Genomic DNA, 15,635 nt, shown 5'->3' with positions numbered 1-15,635 from the left:
CGGCCGGGGCCGTATTTGGACATGGAGCGTGTGGCGCGCCTTCCTCTGGCGGCGGGTGGAGGAATGGCCCAACCCCGACGGCGTCCATCTTGTGCGGTTTGACTGGACCTGGAAGGGGGGGTGGTTCGCGATGGCTCTGGGGCCACGTGTTCTCGATACTCTACTCCCGAGTGGAATTCAGTTTGGCCAACCTCGCTCCAGGATGAAGAGATGGAGGTTCTGGGCCCGGCTGGTCTCCAACGGGATTTGGTTTCTGGTGTGTTTTCAGGCTTTTCACGGCATCCAGCAGCAGCGTTGCTGTAACCGACAAAGACCTCTTCGAATTACGCACATTCCTCGATTCCAGTAAAGTCCCGCAACATGGCCGAGATGATGAGCTTCCTGAGCAGCGAGGTGTTGGAGGGGGACTTGATGTCCCCCTTCGACCAGTCGGGTTTGGGGGCTGAAGTAAGCCTGGGTCTCTTAGACGATTACCTGGAGGTGGCCAAGCACTTCAAACCTCATGGGTTCTCCGGCGACAAGGCTAAGGCGGGCTCCTCCGAATGGCTGGCTGTGGATGGGTTGGTCGGTGCCTCAGACGGCAAGGGTAAGTGGGAGTCCTTGGCCTCCTGGTGCGTCTGACCATCAGCTTTGCCGCCTTGTGTGTCTGACTCCTTTTCGATCTTTTGCAGAGGATGCCTTCTCCGGGACAGATTGGATGGTGGAGAAAATGGATCTGAAGGAGTTTGATTTTGATTCTCTGTTCGGTATAGATGACCTGGAAACCATGCCAGATGAGCTTTTGGCCACTTTGGATGACACATGTGATCTTTTTGACCCCCTAGTCCAGGAGACTGATAAGGAGCCCCCCCAGACCATGAACCCGATTGGCCATCTCCCAGAAAGTTTACCCAAAACAGACCAGGTTGCCCCTTTTACCTTCCTGCAATCTCTTCCTCTGTCCCCTGGGGCCCTGTCTTCCACTCCAGATCATTCCTTTAGTTTAGAGCTAGGGAGTGAGGTGGATATCTCCGAAGGAGATAGAAAGCCAGACTCTACTGCCTATATTCTCATGGTCCCTCAGTGCATAAAGGAGGAGGATGCCCCCTCAGATAATGACAGTGGCATCTGTATGAGTCCTGAGTCCTACCTGGGGTCCCCCCAGCATAGCCCATCTACTTCAAGGGGCTCTCCAAATAAGAGCCTGTCTCCATGTTCCCTCTGTGGTTCTTCCCGCCCCAAACCCTATGATCCTCCCGGAGAGAAAACCACAGCAAAAGTAAAGGTGGAGAAATTGGATAAGAAGCTGAAAAAAATGGAGCAGAACAAGACGGCAGCCACTCGGTACCGCCAGAAGAAGAGGGCTGAGCAGGAGGCCCTTACTGGCGAATGTAAAGAGCTAGAAAAGAAGAATGAGGCTCTGAAAGAGCGGGCAGATTCTTTGGCCAAGGAGATCCAGTATCTGAAAGATTTGATAGAAGAGGTCCGGAAGGCCAGGGAGAAGAAAAGGGTCCCCTAGTCAGTCAGTCATCAGGGGAGCGTGCTTGTACATAGGCTTGTGCTGCAGCTGTGTTGTAATAAATTATTTTGTAGTGAAAGTATTTCTGTGAGCTGTGCCTGTTTGCTTATTTCAGGTAAGGCAGCCTCATTGGCCTTTGCCTGGGGGTTGGATCACTCTTGTCGCCTTAGCCCCCCAGCCCCCCCCCCCAGCAGTAAGGCCCCACCTGTGAGTTTCACTTCTAACTACGGTTCTGTAGAGGCCTCTTGTCAGAACCCAGAGAAGTGGGTCTTGGGTTTTCCCAACTGGGAGTTGGAAGACCTGTGGCTTGAAGTTCTGGCCAGAGCTGGACTGGCGGGTGTCAGGACACCACACTCTGTTGCCACCTGTGCATCTGAAGTCAGAGACCACCCTTTGTCCCGTGATGTAGCTCTCCAGGGAGTCTTGGTTTTTATCTGAATAGCAGTTTGAGCCCTGTCTATTCTCACAGGTCTGGGATAACTCAAAAGGGAAACGTGCATGAAGGAGCTTCAGGCTCTTGACATTTTGCCCCTTGAAAGATTTGGAAACAGGTGCCCCGTGTTTCCCTCCCCTTCCTAACACCTAGTGTTGGGATATAACCAGTGACCCAAGTGAGGGCGTTACTCTGAGGCACCAAACTTGGGCCTGGTTCCGGTCTGTATTGAGATTGTAGAGTACCCTGAAAGGCTGGGGGCTCTCCCCATGTTTTTCTCTGCAGAGACCACCCAGCTAGGTATTCACAGGCGAGATCCCAGCCCCAGCGAAGCTGCTTAACTGCAGCTAAGTATGTGGGGATTTCCTGGTTGAACAGCATCCACTCAGCTACACACTAATGTTAAAACAGTTCTATTCAGGAAGTTTTTTTGAGAGAAGCAGGGCTCAAACAGATCATAACCTAGGCCCAGGTTGGATGCTTAATCCACTGAGCCAATCAGGTGTTCCCAAAGTGCCTTAAATTATTTTTTTAATGCTTTTTCTATATTTTTGAGAGACAGGGACAGTGAGCAGGGGAGGGTCAGGAAGATACAGAATCTGAAGCAGGCTCCAGGCTCTCAGCTACCTGTCAACACGGAGCCTAATGTGGGGCTTGAACCCATGAACCATGACATCATCACCTGAGCTGAAACCGGATAACCGGATGCCCAACCGACTGAGCCACCCAGGTTCCCCCTTAAATTTTTTTAATGTCTATTTTTGATAGGGAGACCCACCATCCAAAGCAGGCTCCAGGCTCTAAGCTATCAGTACAAAACTGATGCGGGGCTCAAATCCACAAACCGAGATCATGACCGGACGCTTAACTGAGCAACCCAGGTGCCCCCAAAATGCCGTCAAAGATTTTGGGCCTCTTGGGTGACTCAGGTGTCTGACTCCATTTAAGCTCAGGTCTTAATCTCAGTTTGTGGGTCCGAGACCCTAGTCTATTGAGGCTCTGCATTCGTGCAGAGCCTGCTTAGGATTTTCCCTCTTTTTAACCCCTCCCCTGCACTCTCTTTCTCAAGATAGATAAAACTTAGAAGAAAAAAAAAAGATTTTAAGTTTCCACACCCAACGTGGGGCTTGAACTCCCAACCCTGAGGTCAAGTCCAGAGTCCAGCCGGGTGCCCCCAAAAGCTTTTTCATAAGGATTATGTATCCCATTTTACAGATGTGGGAATGATGACTTGGAGAGGCTGAGTAACTTCCCCGGCTACCAGGTGGATTCAAACCCAGGTAGCCTGACTCCACAGGGTATGTTTTTAAAAGATATGGTTCCATAATTCCGTACAGGTAGGATTTTAGGGGGACCTAGGGACACTCAAACTGGTAATTCAGCAAACGCATGTGTGGGTGCACATCTGAGGCCTTGTTAACGTCCATTCCCCCATGTGGTGAGGAGCTGAAGGGGAGTGGGGAGCCTATGGCCACTGCCAAAGGCCCCCATGTGAGCACAGCTGTCACCTGTGACCCCTGCTCTATGCCTCACTTCGGTTTTGTGACCTGACAATTTAAATCCAAGATAGGAAGGGAAAATCTACGACTACAATGCTTGCTTCTGTCCACCCCCAACAGTTTTTATGCTTGGTGCCATGGGGCAGCTGTCCCAGCTTGAGGCATGTGGGGTGGGTGCAGGGGGGGGGGACATGGAGAATTGAGAGGTGAGAGAGACCACAGCCTTGGAAGTGACCCAGCCACCTTGTCGCATCCAGTGGGACCCCCTGCCCTTGGAGACAGTGGCCCCCTCTCCCACTGGACAGAAGGGAAAGCGTTTCCTGGGGTGCCCTGAAGGGCAGTGCAGCCTTAAGGCCTAAGGCGGGGATGCTGGCCTATGCCCCTTCCCAGGCCCCTGTAGAGTCTGTAGCCTCAGACCAGGGACCGCACTTGGACTTTGTCGTCCTTCACTCTGCTGTGCGCCAGCCACAGGGGCCTTCCCACAAGTTTCTGCTAAGCTCATTCCTCCCTCAGGACGTTTGCACTTGCTGTTCCTTCCGCAAGATTTTTCCAGAGCTCCTTCTCTCTCATGCAGGTCTCTCTCCTAGGTCACCCCAGAGGCTTTCCAAATGTCCTAGCCTCTGCCTTAGCTGTTATTTTCCATGACCCTACCTTTTTGCTCACATGTTTATTTCCTATTCCCCAACTACAATGTTAAGAGATGGCAGAGATCTTGCTGTCTTGTTCATTCCCAAATTTCCAGGACCTAAAACAGTGCCTGGCAAGTAATAATGATTACTGCTCATAGTTACTAAGAGTTCTGACGCTTGGCTCTGAGAGCTTTCCGGTTATTAGCACGTAATCCTCCATTAGGAGCTGTGAGGACGATCTTATGATTACACCTTTTTTAATGAGGTAAGGCTTCAGGTGGCCCGGGGCAGCTGGTATAATAGACAATTACAGAGGCCTGTACAGATAGGCCCCATGGGGTCTCAGGGCTTAAGAGCGCCACACAGAGGAATGATGCAGGGACGGGGTGGGATTGAGGCCAAGGTCCAGCCCCAGGGCTGGGCTCCGCCCCTGGTGCAGTGGGGCTGGGTGCTCCTGGCTCAGAGCCAAGTCCTCGGCTGCCTCTACCAAGGCAGGAGCCATTAGTTCCAGCCCATTTTGCCCACAGGTCCTGGAGGTCAGGAAACGGCCTTCACGTTTCTCTCCAACAACTCATGAGCACCCACCATGGGCTAGACATTGTTCTGGGTGCTGAGGATTCGGTGGTGAGGAAAACAAACGCAAATCTTCGTCTTGTTCTGGTGAGGGAGACCAGACCGCCAGTAAGAATAAAACATCTCTGGGCATCTGGCAGGCTCAGTCGGTGGAGCATGTGACTCTTGATCTCAGGGTTATAAGTTAGAACCCCACATTGGGTGTAGAGATTACTTAAAAATCGAATCTTAAAAAATAAGACCTGTAACACGAGATGGGCTTGGGCAGGCCGAGTGCTGGGGTGGGGGCATCTGCCCATTAAAGATGGGTCTTTAGGGAGGCGACGCTGGCAGGAGACGGGAGTGAGCGAGCCCAGGGTGGGAGTGTGCCTGTGGCGGGCACACATGGCAGAGGGCCTAGCAGCCCTGATGGGACTTGAGATTCTCCTCTGGTGACTTGGGGGGTCCCTGGAGCAGGAGTGATAACACTGGTTGCCATTTGAGGAGGGTCCCTCTGATGGCCTGTGAATGGCAGGTGGGCAGGGAAAGGGAATTGGGCTGAGGTCAGTACAGGTGAGGAGAGCTGGTCAGGGCCTGGAGAGATTCTGCAGCTCAAGCAAGTCAGCCTCCAATGAGAGGTGTGACAGGGGAGACAAAATGGTGGCCGCACAACCAGAAGGATGGCCTCCATTTCCCGAGACAGAGAACACCAGGGGAGGCGCAGGGGTTTCATTGCAACCCCTGGATGCTGGCGGAAGACCGGTCCAGCCGCGGAGCTCCTCTTTGAAGTGCAGGTGGGGACGGTGGGGAGGCAGCAGACTCAGAGGCCGGAGGCCAGGAGGAAGTCCAGCAGGAAGTCCAGCTGGAGACAGACAGCCCCCACAGAAGCCCCGAGCGCCAGCACACCCACGCTGGGCACCCCATGGTGAGGGGAAGGCAGCTCAGCCCAGGTGGGGGGTCAGCAGGTGGATGCTCACACCAGGTAGAAAGTGACAGCTCCAGGACTCAGGACTGTGTGAGCCTGGGGGACCTCAGTGGAAGGAGCAGGGACTCTTGGGTGGGAGGTGCCAGCAGGCTGCCCAGAGGGATGGGTCTCTGGCCTTCAAAGGATTGAAAAATTGCGGATGTAGAAAGTGGGGAGGCACCCCAAGAAAGCCGGCAAACTCACAAATGGGCACCTGATGTGAGTGCCTCGGTCCCACCTTCTCTCAGGAGGGCCCCCCCCCCCCCCCGCCCCGTCATTGCTCTGCCAGAAGTCACCTGATGGGGACCCAGCCAGCTCCAGCTCCTGCTGGAACCCAACCCTATGTCCACACAGCTCTGGGCAGGCCTGTGGCTGGGCCCTCGTGAGGCCCTGCATGGCAGTCCTGCCCCCTCGCACCTGGCCCATGGGCCAACCCTTCCAGTCATAAAGGAACAGGAAGTGTAGGTGGCTCAAACAGCCTACCCCGCCGTGGAAACCACAGGGAGCCTTGGCTGGGGCCCTCCCACAGTGAGTCCCTGCACTGAGCCTGGTCCAAATCTGTCAGCTGCCCCAAACCACGTGGGACACTAATGATTCCAGGCGCTTTGTATCCGCTCACGACGTCTCAGCTGGGAAAGGCCTCCTCCTCCAGGTCTTTCTAGCCCTGGTGGGAATGTGGCAACTCAGTGTCCTCTTATTTGAGCCCTGTCCCTCCAGAGGAGCAGAGGGAGAGAGAATCTTAAACAGGCTCCATGCTGAGCAACCAACCCCATGACCCTGGGACAATGACCTGAGCTGAGATCGAGAGTCAGACACTCAAAACGACTGAGCCACCCCTGAGCTCCTGGACTGGAGGACTTGTGTGTGACCCAGAGCTCTGAGAACCATAGATGGGGAAAGGCCCCTTGGTGACAGCTGATGCCAACCACCAGGTCCTGGAGCTCACAGCCAGCAACCCCCATCCATGATTCCTGCCCGAGCGCACACACACACACACGCACCCCACCCCCCGCAATGGTGGCACGTCCTCCCTCCTCCAGTGCCCCTACCAGCCTCTCCTGGGCTCTCTGCCACCTTCTGATTGCTTGCACCAAAACTGTCCAGTGACTGTTAAATAGATCCCAGAGTCCTCCCCTGACCTGGTGGCCCAGAATCTAAGAGGTGAGCACACTGGCTTTGGTCACTCAGGGGGAGCATGGACTCCCACCTCACAAGTGCCACATGGCACAGAGGAAGCAGAACTACTGGGAAGTCCACAAGCAGAGAAGTGGCAGACCCCCCCACCCCTGACCGCTGAACCAGGCCTGTCACCTGGGCACTGACAATGGGGCACCTGAGGGTGACTAGGGAACAGCAGGTGTGTCCTTGTCAGTGGCTGGCCAGCCCCTCTTCCCAGGGAGCCTGAGCCAGTGCTTGCACAGCTGAGCCAGCTTCTTGCTGAGCTGCTGAAAAGATGAAGGGAAAGGGTCTCCAAGGATATGCAAGTTCGCCTCTCTCCTCCCATGGGCATCATTGAAGCTCAGCAGGCAGGCGTGAGAATGTGAGGAACACCCATCTTTCCCTCTGTGAACAAGCTCCTTTGAGGAAAAGGGGGCTGATAAGGGTTGGGAGCAACAGCACCCTTCTGTCTCGCCCCTAACCTCCTGGCCTGCTTCCTGCGGCTGGGATGGAGGCCACCTGCACGCAGCATGCGCTCTAGCTCTGCCTCAGGCAGGTCTGTGGCCCCTGCTTGTCCCCACGTAGGACAGAAAGGCAGTTAATAACCAGGACCCTGGGGGGGCGGCAGTGTGCGGGGTGTGGAACCCTCTCTCCTCTGGACAGAAGCACCCATGCTGGGTTGGCAGATTGTGGGTCCCCAGATGACAGGGGGCCTTCTCAAGTCCTCTGCTGGACATGACCTCCGACCCTGTATGCAGGACAAGCAGAGTGCGGGACAGAGCTGCCCCAAGGCATCCAGGGCCTCTTCCCCATGAGGTCCCCGACCGCTCCAGAGCGAGGCCCCCGGACTTCCAGCACTGTCCCCTCCACCCTGAAGACGCATCCGGTCAGCACACCCACTCACTCGTGCTTGCTCAACATGCGCACGCCTGCCCGAGAGGGTCCAGCCTGCCCTCGCTGGTGGCGCGGCCCCGGTCCCACCTTCTGCTTGGGCACAGACTTCAGTGTGAAGCCGTTTCTTGAGGTCCCTTCTGATTGCCCCCCACAAGAGTACAAGCCTCGGGCGACAGGGCAGTCGCACTCCTGCTGCCTAAACTCCGAGTCAGCTGCCGCGGTGCTACTTTTTCTCAAGGGCTCCCCCGTTGTGGCTGCCACCTCCAAGGGAGGGGGATTCATCTCGGGCACATCAGCAGATGCTGGGTGAATGCTCTCGGGGGTCGGGGGGCCTGCACTGGGGCTGGACTGGAGGACCTTTTTTAACAATTTATTTTAGAGAGAGAGAGAGTGTGTGTATAGGGGAGAGGGGTAAGGGGAGGGAGAATCTTAAGCACAATGTGGGGCTCGATCCCAGGACCCTGGGATCATGACCTGAGCCAAGATCAAGAGTCTGAAGTTCAAGTGACTGAGCCACCCCTGCACCCCGGACTGGAGGGCTTGTGACCCGGAGCTCTGAGAACCATGGGTGATGGGGAAAGGCCCCCTTGGTGACAGAGGAGACGGGAGACACCCCATGAGGCAGGCCGGCAGCACACCCGGCTCTTGGGCCACGTTTATTAGAGCCCAGGAGCCTGCCCGGCAGCCCCTCTTCTACCCGGAGACGTGTGGCCCCGAGGGCCTCGTGACTGGCCCCTCCGAGCAAACAGCCCAGGGGCCCTGCTCGGGCCAGAACAAAGCAAACAGTCACACGTGTTCTGGTGGGTAGATGGCCTCTCCCTGCAGAAGTCAGCTGTGCTGAGCGAGCATCCTCCCCAGGCTTCCCGCTCCCGCCCTTTCTAGCCACCTTGCCTTGGCTCAAGCCCCCAGGCGTCCTTGCGCCACGTCGGCAGCTTGGCAGGGTCCTGGGGCCAGCAGAGGCTGTGAGGTCAGAGGAGGAGACTGGGGCTGAGTGCCTTTCCCACTGCGTCCTCCTGGGAGCCTAGCTGCCGAAGTATTCCTGCTGGAACTTCTGGAAGTCTTCCTCGGTGAACACGGTGCCCTCCGCCTTCTTCTTCTTCTTCGTCTTGGCCGCGGGCCGGTCACAGGCCTTGCGGCCCCGGTTCTGGCACACAATCTAGGGACGGGGGGGAGGCAGGGGACCCTGGATGGTGACTCCTGGCGCGTGAAGGACTGCCCCTTGGAGCTGCACAATGCAGCGCGGCTGACCAAGTACCACCCTCTCCCCGGGCCCTCATGCTGTCCTGGGAGGCGGGGCACCGTCTTTCACTTACAGAGGAGCAACCCAGGCCCTCCCTCGAGGGAAACCAGGGAGTCAGGCCAGGCCCCGCCTCCCAGCAGCCCTGCTCTGCTCCCCGCCTTCCAGAGCGGGGGCCCAACCTCTCAGGGCAGAGACTCTGATGGCTCTCCCCTCCCAGGTCCCCGCCTACCATCCACCCCTCTGACAAACCTTCTGGGTGACCGACTCGGCCACTGGACTTCTTGCACTGGTCATAAACTTGAGGTTTACTCCGAGGCAGCCTCGGCACTGTCGCTTCTGGAACTCGGCTGTGAAGGGCAGGCAGACAGGCACCGTTCCCGATGTACTTCCTTGGAAGCCTCTGGGTCCCCCCTGGTACCTCCTCACCACCTCCGTACCAGCCCTGCCAAAGGCCCTGTGTCCCCTCCCTAGGGCACTCTCCACACAGGTCCTTTAGAAGCCTCCCCCCAACCCCCATGGCTCCCAGATGCTCAAGTGACTTATGCAACAAATAAGTCCTGAGACTTATATCAAACACTGTTCTAGGTGCAGGGCATACAGCAGAAAACAGAACTCCTGCCTGCCCTCAGGGAGCTTACTCTCCAGAGCAAAGAGACACGGTAAACAAGGTAAACAGTATTTTAGAGAGTGATACACGTTATGAAGAAAAACAGCACAGTAAAGACAAATGAGAAATGCCAGGGGTGGAGGGCTGCAATTCTGAATAGGAGGGTCTGGGTTGGCCTCGCGGAAATGACGTTTTAGCAAGTACTGGAGAGAGAGTCTATGGGTATCTGGGGGAAGAGCATTCTAGATGGAGGGAACAGTCCGTGCAAAAGACTGAAGAAGTGTGATTAATGTGATCGGAAAACAGAAAATGGCAGGCGCGGGGAGGGGAGAGCAGGAGGAGATGAAGCTGGAGAGGGGGCAGACCCCGTGGGGTCTCATTAGCCACCAAGTTTGATGGAAGGCACTGGAGGGTGTGGGGCAGAGGACAGACAGGTCCAACTTATATCACAGGATCACTCTGTCCCCTGTGGTGAGAACAAAATTACTGGGTGGGGGATGGGGTGAACGTTAGGAGGCTTTTGAAATAACCCAGGCAACAGATGATGAAGCTCACACCAAGGCGGCACAGAGGTGCTTTAGATTGGCCACTGAGGCTCGAGGGCCCTCTGGTCACCAGTGAGGTACCGTGACAGGTTGGTGGGACAAGGGTTGGGCTAAATAAAGGAGATGACCTTTGGCATCCTACGCTTCTGTTTCCTGCTGGGAATTCATAGTTCTTTCAACAAATACTTGAACATCTTTTCTATACCAGGCCCCAGGGGTTCAAAGGCACACTAGGCACTCACCAAGCGCTGCCACAAGTCAGAATACCCCACCATCCAGCCCACACCCGTCCCTCCCCGAGTCTGTCTCCTTAAGGGGAATCCTATCCCCCAGGATCCTCTACTAGAAACGAGGCTCTGTGAGGTCGGTGTCTCCCTTTTCCTCCATCCTTGTACCCAATTCACCACTGAAGCCCATCAACGCTCCCTTTCCACCAAATCCTATCCCCGCCCAACTGTCTGCCCATCCCAGCTGCCCAGGCCACACTGCCTCCCTCTGAACCGAGTAGGGGAGAGCAAATCTCCGGAGACACACTGCCTGGTTACCACCTACCATCTGGACAGGTGCCTGTTTCTGCCTCTGAAAAATGGGGGCGGTGACAGTACTGACTTCACAGGGTTACGTAAGGAGTCAAGCGAGTGACCGTTTATTTATACGGGGTTTAGAACAGCCCCAGGCCCACAGAATATTAACTATTTGTAAAGCGCTCCACCTCTGACCCTTGTTCACTATGTCACCTTTATCCGGCTTCTTTCTTGCAAAACCTCAAAGCAACAAACCTCCTCCAAACTCCGCGTGAGCGATTTTCTCTAGAGCATTCTTCCCCCGGCTCACTCTTACACTTCCCGGGAAGATGTGTTTGGTTCCCCTCCGTCTTCCCGGGATCCCGCTCCGCGCCCGGCACACACTGGGTGCTCTGGCAATGCCTGGTGACCCTTCCAAGCTCAGCCTCAAGCGCCCCCTCCACCAGGGTGCAGCCCCCTTCCCGAGCTCACCAAGCGCCGACTTGGGCACCTTTCCCTTGGCCGAGTTCCGCAGTTTCTGGGCTTGGGTAGCCTTCGCTTTCCGGGTCCGCTTCACCGGAGCCCCGCTCGGCTTGGCCTGGCCGGGCGCGGCCTGGGGGGCTGCAGGGAAAGAGGGAGAGGCACGGACCCAGTTCGGAGGGCGCGCAGGGTTTCCAACCCACCGGAGCCAAGCCTGGCTGGGATCGTTCCGTCGTACCCTCCGGGATCCAGCCCCCCACTCCTGCCGCCCCTCCGCCCGCGCTGCAAGTCCCCGGTCAGCCCCTCCTCACCCTCTGGCGCTCCCAGCAGCTCCAGGCCCCGCCGCAGCAGGGCCGCCGACATGGCCGCACGAAGCTCCGCCCACACGCTCACAATACTTCCGCCTTGGCCGCCCGGGTCTTCTCCGCGGAAACCCGAGCGAGAACCGAGGTTCCGGAGTGGGCGGGCGGAAGTGCCCACCGGCTTTAGGACGCATGCGTTTGGGGTTGCCACTCTACTACTGAGAGGAAATTGGGGCGGGAACCGGAGGCGGGGCCGACCTGCAGAAGGACGCCTTTGTTGTCCAATCCCAACCCAACCAGTCCTAGGCGTCCAAGGCCACGCCTCCTCCCCGAAGCGGTCCTTAACCAGCCCAGGTTGGTTGGTCCAGCCTCCGCAGCTCCGTGGTCCGCGAGGTCGGGGGTGGAACGGAGTGTCCCGACTGTATTTTTCTGAAAAAGGGAAGTGTGCAACCGGATTATATTTCAGATGCTTCAACCAAAGCAGCCTATCGCCCAGGTCGAGCATAGCATGAAAATCTAGCTGTCTTCCATTAAGTCAGATATTAAAGACATTTGCAAAAATGCCAAACCGTATCAGCGTTTACCCGTTATTTTGTTTTACTTTGGAAAATACAACTGTTTTTCTTAGAAACATTTACTTACCATAAAGCAGTGAAGAAGAGAATCTATGGCAACGTCACTGGCCCCCACGTCCTTTTATTTATAATATGCAATGAATTTGCTTTTTTTTTAAAAAAAACGAATTAAAACTTATCAACTACTAAATTTTGAAACTTAAAATCTTCTCAGTTTTAGTTTCTAATATGGTAAATATCGATAGGTATTTGCACGTTAGAAAGCTATTTGGGATCCTGAATTTTTCTTTTTCCTTTTTTTTCAGCAGCAGGCAAAAGTTTATTAAAGTATAAGAGCAGAAAAGAATCGTAACAAAGCTCTCTTTACAGAGAGGGGACATTCGAAAGAGAATACCCCTGGGATCCTGAAAAATTTTAAGAGTGTTAAAGACTTTCTGACACCAGGGGACGTGTGTGGCTCAATCAGTTAAGCCTCCGACTAGTGATACACGGTATGTGGGATGGAACCTAGTTGGTGGAATCCAGCCATATGGGGCTCTGTGCTGACAACACGGAGCTTGCTTGGTATTCTCTCTCCTCTCTCTGTGCCCCTCCTTTGGCTCACTCTCTCTCTCTCTCTCTCTCTCTCTCTCTCTCTCTCTCAAAAAAAAAAAAAAAGACGTTCTGAGACCAAAAAGTTTGAGAACTTCTGGCCTAGACATTACTCTTCTTACAGCACCTTGTTCACACTCCATCTGGGGTGGCTGTGACCGGTTGCTTCCTGGGCCCCTGTGGCTCAGCATCAGCAGGTGAGCTGAGCAGCAGTGAGCCCAGCACCGCAGCTCAGACTCCACCAGCAGCACCCATCATCACCACGCCTCTGGCTGTCGGCTGTCGCCTCTCCTGGAGCAGCACCCCCACTGCCTTCCCCCTCCCAGGAGGAGGAGGGGCTGAGGGCCCAGGTGGGGGACCTGGAGGAGAAACTGGAGCCCCTGCGGTTGAAACAGGCAGAAGACAAGGCAAATCTAAAGGAGCTGGAGAAACATAAGATCCGGCTGGTGCAGGTGCAGGAATGGAAGAGCAAAATGCAGGGGCAGCAGGCGGACCTGCAGCGACGCCTCAAGGAGGCAGTGGGGGCGAAGGAACGTTCCGTGGAGGAGATGGGGGACACGCTGATGCCATTGCAATGGCCACTCTGGACAAGGAGATGGCTGAAGAGCAGGCTAAGTCCCCGCAGCAGGAGGTGGAGGCATTGAAAGAACGTGGATGAGCTCACCACTGACTTAGAGATCCTCAAGGCTGAAATTGAAGAGAAGGGCTCAGACGGGGTGGCGTCCAGTTATCAGATCAAGCAGGTGGAGGAGTGGAACGCCCGCCTAAAGGATGCCCTGGCGAGGATGCAGAATCTTTCTTCCTCCGCAGAGCAGGAGCATGTGAGAAACTCCAGACGCTTGTGGAAAGGAGGACCAGGAGCTGGAATTTGTGAGGCAACAGCGGGAGTGTGTGCAGGTGGAGCTGAGCCAGGCAGGGAGCACCATCCATGAGCTCAGGGTGCAGGTGGATGTGCTCTCGGTGCTGAGGAGATGGTGGAGATGCTAGCAGACCGGACCCTGAGTCTAGAAGAGAAAGTGCGAGAGTTGAGACAGACCGCGGGGGACTTGGAAGCGATGACCGATGAGCTGCCGGAGGACGCACGCGAGACTGAACGGGAGCTGCGGGAGCAGCTGGACGTGGTGGGCACGCTGGTTCGGGAGGCCCAGGAGCACGTAGAGACAGCCCAAGGGACTGTGCAGATTACCAGCAAGCCACCAGAAGTACCGCCAGCTGACCGCCCACCTTCAGGACGTGAATCAGGAGCTGAAACACCAGCAAGAAGCATCTGTGGGAAGGTAGCAGCAGCCACCCCCGGAGACTTACTAGTCCAGTACCTGGCATGCAGAAAGCACTCAATAAATGAGCGAATATGGGTTGAGGGCCTTTTGTATGCCCTGTGCATTGGGTGAGGGATAAAATGACTCTGTTGGACCTTCCTGGATGAACCTCTCTGTCTAACCTCCATCAGCTAGTCCTGGAGGGAGAGAACACCTAAACAGATGTTAATACTACCAACTGCTGTGTCAAGGTGCTGTTCTAAGTGCTTTACCTTGAACTCACATACCTCCCACTACCCACAACTCTGTGGTAGGAGCTACTGTCTCCCCCATTTTGCACATGAGGAAACAGTGGCACAGGGGGGCTACGGAACCTGTCCAGGTTGCACGTGTTGAGGTCTGAGCTGGGAATCAAGATTCAGAGCCTGGCCTGAGTGTGTGCCGCACCCCTGCTCCAGCCACCCAGGGGAATCGTGCTGTGGTGCAGGGTGGGGCCTGACAAGCCAGCAGGATCAAGAGGTCTCAGGAAAAGAGGAGCTGTTCATGTGGGAGGGGAGAGTCCCAGGCGGGAGGGCCCCTTCAGGGTACCTTCTCTGGGACAGGCGTGCCCGCAGAGGAATGACCAGGAAGGGTGGTCTAGCTGGCATCAGACTCCATGAATTTGCCGTTAGGACTGTGGAGGGTCACGGAGCCCAGTTACACTGTCAGACGTGCTCTTTCTTTTCTGCCTCTAAAATAGGTAGATTGTTTTCTTATGTTTATTATTGTGTGTTTCCCCACCTACGCCTCCGAGTAAGCTCCACCAGGGCAGGAGTCTTTGTTTGGTTCAGGGTTATAGCTCTAGCTCCTGGAACATACAGGAAGGACTCCATAAATGAACGAATCAGATGGATGAAGGTTGAGTCTGGGATGCCTGTGGGAGGCAGAGATGAGTAGGTGATTCTGGGATGTGTGAGTCTGTCTCTCAGGAGGGCAAAGAACCAAGCTCTATCGTATTCCCTTTCTCTTCCGGATCTGGGGTAGTCAGCACACGGTCCCCAGGGTGGAGGAGGTCTGTGTATTCCAGCGGCCCAGCGGATAGGGGCTCTAGGGGTCGGCGGTTCCCTGCAGCGTTCTCTGCTCAGCGGACTCTGGAGGGGCTTTTGGCCACTAGGTGGCGCCGCAGGACAGCTTTCTTACACGGCACGACCTGCAATCCGGGCTGCTGCCGTCCAGGTTCCGGTCTCAGGGTGGGAGTGTGGGATGGGGCACCCTTCAGCCTCAGGCACCCTTCGGCTTCAGCTGGCTCTTTGCAGCCAGCACCACATGGCTCCGGCTTCCCGCTGCCTCTGCCTCTCACCCTTCCCGAGACCGGGCTAGACACCCCTCCTGGGCCTGCTGAGGCCGGGTCAAGCTGGGCTGGGCTGGGCCCCTGCCCCGCCTCCCCTGGGGTTGGGGGATGCGGAGGGGTTGCAGAAGATGAGACCTCCGTCTGAAAAGGGGTGTAAATGGTAGCAGGTGGGCACTCATTGTTAGAAAGGCTGCAGTGACCTTAGGCAGCCCCTTAACGAAGAGCGCCTCAGTTTCCTCATCTGTTAAATGGGGTTTAGCTCCCTAATACGGTGGGAGTGAGGAGAAACTGATAGGTTAATACTGGTAAACCACCTGAAACTGGGACTGGAGGTCAGCACCCAGCCCTGTTTGCAGGGGATATTACAGACATGCACTCCCAGTCTGGGCGGGAAGGAAGGTGCCCAGGAGGTTGGGGCCTTCCCGTCCCCGGCTCACCCACTTGTCACCACCCTGTCTCCTCCCTCACCTTCCTGGAAACAGCTTAACCTCACCAGGCCTCAGGGAGACCAAAGGCTCAGGGGGACCAAAGGCTCAGAGGGAGGTGAGGTGTTCTGCAAGGTTACACAGCATTTCA

At 55.9% G+C, this 15,635-nt stretch overlaps 2 protein-coding genes and 1 pseudogene across 2 annotated transcripts in view; 2 read left to right on the top strand and 1 right to left on the bottom strand.

Annotated features, from left to right (window-relative positions):
• The window catches only part of ATF4 (activating transcription factor 4), a 2,045-nt gene extending 465 nt beyond the window's left edge, over nucleotides 1-1,580 (top strand). The window contains exons 2-3 of the mRNA XM_029953183.1: nucleotides 269-586; nucleotides 672-1,580. Of these exons, the coding sequence (XP_029809043.1) occupies nucleotides 361-586; nucleotides 672-1,498 (1,053 nt within the window). The 5' untranslated portion in view covers nucleotides 269-360 and the 3' untranslated portion in view covers nucleotides 1,499-1,580. The remainder of the gene's footprint in view (nucleotides 1-268; nucleotides 587-671) is intronic.
• A 6,664-nt stretch (nucleotides 1,581-8,244) lies between these two features.
• RPS19BP1 (ribosomal protein S19 binding protein 1) lies at nucleotides 8,245-12,822 on the bottom strand. Its single transcript, XM_029955674.1, has 5 exons — nucleotides 12,598-12,822; nucleotides 11,314-11,733; nucleotides 11,015-11,143; nucleotides 9,117-9,214; nucleotides 8,245-8,783 (listed from the first exon to the last, which is right to left on the bottom strand). The coding sequence occupies exons 1-5, from the start codon at nucleotides 12,659-12,661 to the stop codon at nucleotides 8,649-8,651; spliced, it is 846 nt and encodes a 281-aa protein (XP_029811534.1). The 5' UTR covers nucleotides 12,662-12,822; the 3' UTR covers nucleotides 8,245-8,648.
• On the top strand, nucleotides 12,743-13,778 carry LOC115305059 (annotated as a pseudogene).
• Nucleotides 13,779-15,635: the final 1,857 nt, after the last annotated feature.

The sequence above is a fragment of the Suricata suricatta genome, chromosome 10, assembly GCF_006229205.1.
Source record: "Suricata suricatta isolate VVHF042 chromosome 10, meerkat_22Aug2017_6uvM2_HiC, whole genome shotgun sequence".
In the NCBI taxonomy this organism is placed as follows: Eukaryota; Metazoa; Chordata; class Mammalia; order Carnivora; family Herpestidae; genus Suricata; species Suricata suricatta.
This window is presented reverse-complemented; position numbering and strand designations above follow the sequence as displayed.

Excerpts from the sequence above, each read along its gene's own strand:
- RPS19BP1 (XM_029955674.1), bottom strand. The coding sequence starts at position 12,661 with ATGCTGAGCCACAGGGGCCCAGGAAGCAACCGGTCACAGCCACCCCAG. Across the intron at positions 11,734-12,597 it reads CCAGATGGAGTGTGAACAAG|AAAAATACAGTCGGGACACT; the intron begins GTGCTGTAAGAA and ends TCCCTTTTTCAG. Across the intron at positions 8,784-9,116 it reads CCGAGTCGGTCACCCAGAAG|ATTGTGTGCCAGAACCGGGG; the intron begins GTTTGTCAGAGG and ends CCCCGTCCCTAG.